The 894-nt window shown below is 61.5% G+C and overlaps 1 protein-coding gene across 1 annotated transcript in view; it reads right to left on the bottom strand.

Moving 5' to 3' along the window:
* PLP1 (proteolipid protein 1) overlaps positions 1-848 on the bottom strand; it is a 6,413-nt gene extending 5,565 nt beyond the window's left edge. Inside the window, exon 1 of the mRNA XM_010132670.1 lies at positions 713-848. Coding sequence (XP_010130972.1) covers positions 713-716 — 4 coding nt within the window. The 5' untranslated portion in view covers positions 717-848. The remainder of the gene's footprint in view (positions 1-712) is intronic.
* Positions 849-894: the final 46 nt, after the last annotated feature.

The raw sequence follows: 894 nt of genomic DNA, 5'->3' as shown, positions 1-894 counted from the left end.
AGTCCTGGGCCTCGTGGCGGGGCTCAGCTGCTGCCAGAGCCAAACAGTTTGCATCAGTCAGGAGAAGGAGGCAGGGTGCGGGCAGCCCATGGCTGGGAACAGCACCCCTGCTCCCCTGGGGGGTATGCGGTAAGTGTGAGCTCTGGTGCCTCCATAGGGAAACAGAGGCACGAGGTGTGCCTTCATTTTCCCCAAGCTGCCGGCTTAGAAGTGGCATGAGCTGTGGCAGGTCTCAGCACCCTGGCTGGACCCCACAGTTCCCACCAGCCCCAGGCAGGAGCTCTCGTGAGGGCTCAGGTGGGACCAGCTCTGGGGATAGCATCTTTCACCATAGTTTCCTCCATTTTCCCCAAGCTGCCGGCTTAGAAGTGGCATGAGCTGTGGCAGGTCTCAGCACCCTGGCTGGACCCCACAGTTCCCACCAGCCCCAGGCAGGAGCTCTCGTGAGGGCTCAGGTGGGACCAGCTCTGGGGATAGCATCTTTCCCCATAGACAGCGCCATAAGCATGTGGGGACAGAAAACCACTTTGGGAAAGAAACCACCGTCCCTGCTGTGCCCCAGCAGCTCCCATGGCCATCGTAGTCATTACTGTAGCCACTGGGACCTGACTGATGCCAGGGGAAAGTTTCTGGAGTCTCTCCTCTGTGACAGGGTCCCCAGAGCCACCAGCAACAGCTCCCCATGTGCCCGTCACCCTCGCGCCATACTCACCCATGGCGCTGGACTCGGTCCACTCCCCCGACCACCTGCTTGGATGCGCTGGTGTTGTCTGCGGGAGCCCTCGCCTGCCTGTCGGTCCCTCGCCCTGTATTGCCCTCTCTGGGAGCCTGTCCCGCTCTCCAGCAAAGAAAAGGGCTCTCCGAGTGACAGCCACCCCCCTTAAAGGGACAGGA

This window comes from Buceros rhinoceros, unplaced genomic scaffold (genome assembly GCF_000710305.1).
Source record: "Buceros rhinoceros silvestris isolate BGI_N320 unplaced genomic scaffold, ASM71030v1 scaffold41193, whole genome shotgun sequence".
Lineage (NCBI taxonomy): Eukaryota > Metazoa > Chordata > Aves > Bucerotiformes > Bucerotidae > Buceros > Buceros rhinoceros.
This window is presented reverse-complemented; position numbering and strand designations above follow the sequence as displayed.